The sequence below is a fragment of the Salpingoeca rosetta genome (assembly GCF_000188695.1).
Source record: "Salpingoeca rosetta unplaced genomic scaffold supercont1.4, whole genome shotgun sequence".
In the NCBI taxonomy this organism is placed as follows: Eukaryota; class Choanoflagellata; order Craspedida; family Salpingoecidae; genus Salpingoeca; species Salpingoeca rosetta.
In genome coordinates, this window is record NW_004754930.1 from 1509469 (window position 1) to 1510274 (window position 806).

The 806-nt window shown below is 56.1% G+C and overlaps 1 protein-coding gene across 1 annotated transcript in view; it reads right to left on the reverse strand.

Annotated features, from left to right (window-relative positions):
* The window catches only part of PTSG_11719 (uncharacterized protein), a gene marked incomplete at both ends in the record, with an annotated part of 12802 nt that overhangs the window by 3805 nt on the left and 8191 nt on the right, over nucleotides 1-806 (reverse strand). Inside the window, one exon of the mRNA XM_004997313.1 lies at nucleotides 20-422. Within this exon, the coding sequence (XP_004997370.1) occupies nucleotides 20-422 (403 nt within the window). The remainder of the gene's footprint in view (nucleotides 1-19; nucleotides 423-806) is intronic.

Below are 806 nucleotides of genomic sequence, written 5' to 3' on the forward strand. Positions count from 1 at the left end.
CGAGGTTGCCGCAGGGGACGTGAAGCTGCGCCTCCTTGAGCTCTGCGATGCGGAGGCGGTCCTGCGAAGCGTAGTGGTCCTTGAGCCGGGCCCATCCTTGGCCGGCGTTGACGTCTGCTTCTCCGTTGGTGAAGAGGAGAAGGGGGTAGCCTGAGAGCGTGGACGCGATGAGGTTTGCAGCGGTGAGGTTGGCGTGATCTCCTGCTGTCGGTCTCCTTGCACTTGAGCGTGTCGCTGAGCTTGGACCTCCTGATGACGATGCTCCTGCCTCCACAGCTGCCCAGACGTCGTCGCCGCGGAGCTTGAGCGCCATCTTCATGCGAATGCTCCACGCATGAAAGGTGCCGGGCGAGCCAGAGAACTTGGGCAGGTCCATCTTGAATCCTGGCGTGGAAACGACGTGGTCCGACGGGTCAGACATACTGCACGCTCAAGAAGGGTGATGGAGAAACAAGAGAGGGGAACAAGCAGAAGGGAGAGAAGAAGCACAAGCGAGTGTGAGACAAGTGGCGATGATGATCAGGAGTGGCTGGGTCTCATAATCTGTAGAAACACGACAGGTGGTGTGTGTGTTTACTGTAGGCAAACGCAACAAACAAGAACACAAGGAGAATGAACAAGCACAACAAGCTGCTGCCAAATCAACTCGGGCAGCACGCTCAAACAAACACTAGACAAGTGCACACACAGTCAATGACGCTGTCAAGGCGACATGGGCAGAGTGTGCACGAACACAAACAATCTAAACAATGAGCAGCATGCATACATGCGCGCAGAGCAATGCTAGGCATGGCATGAATGCTTGC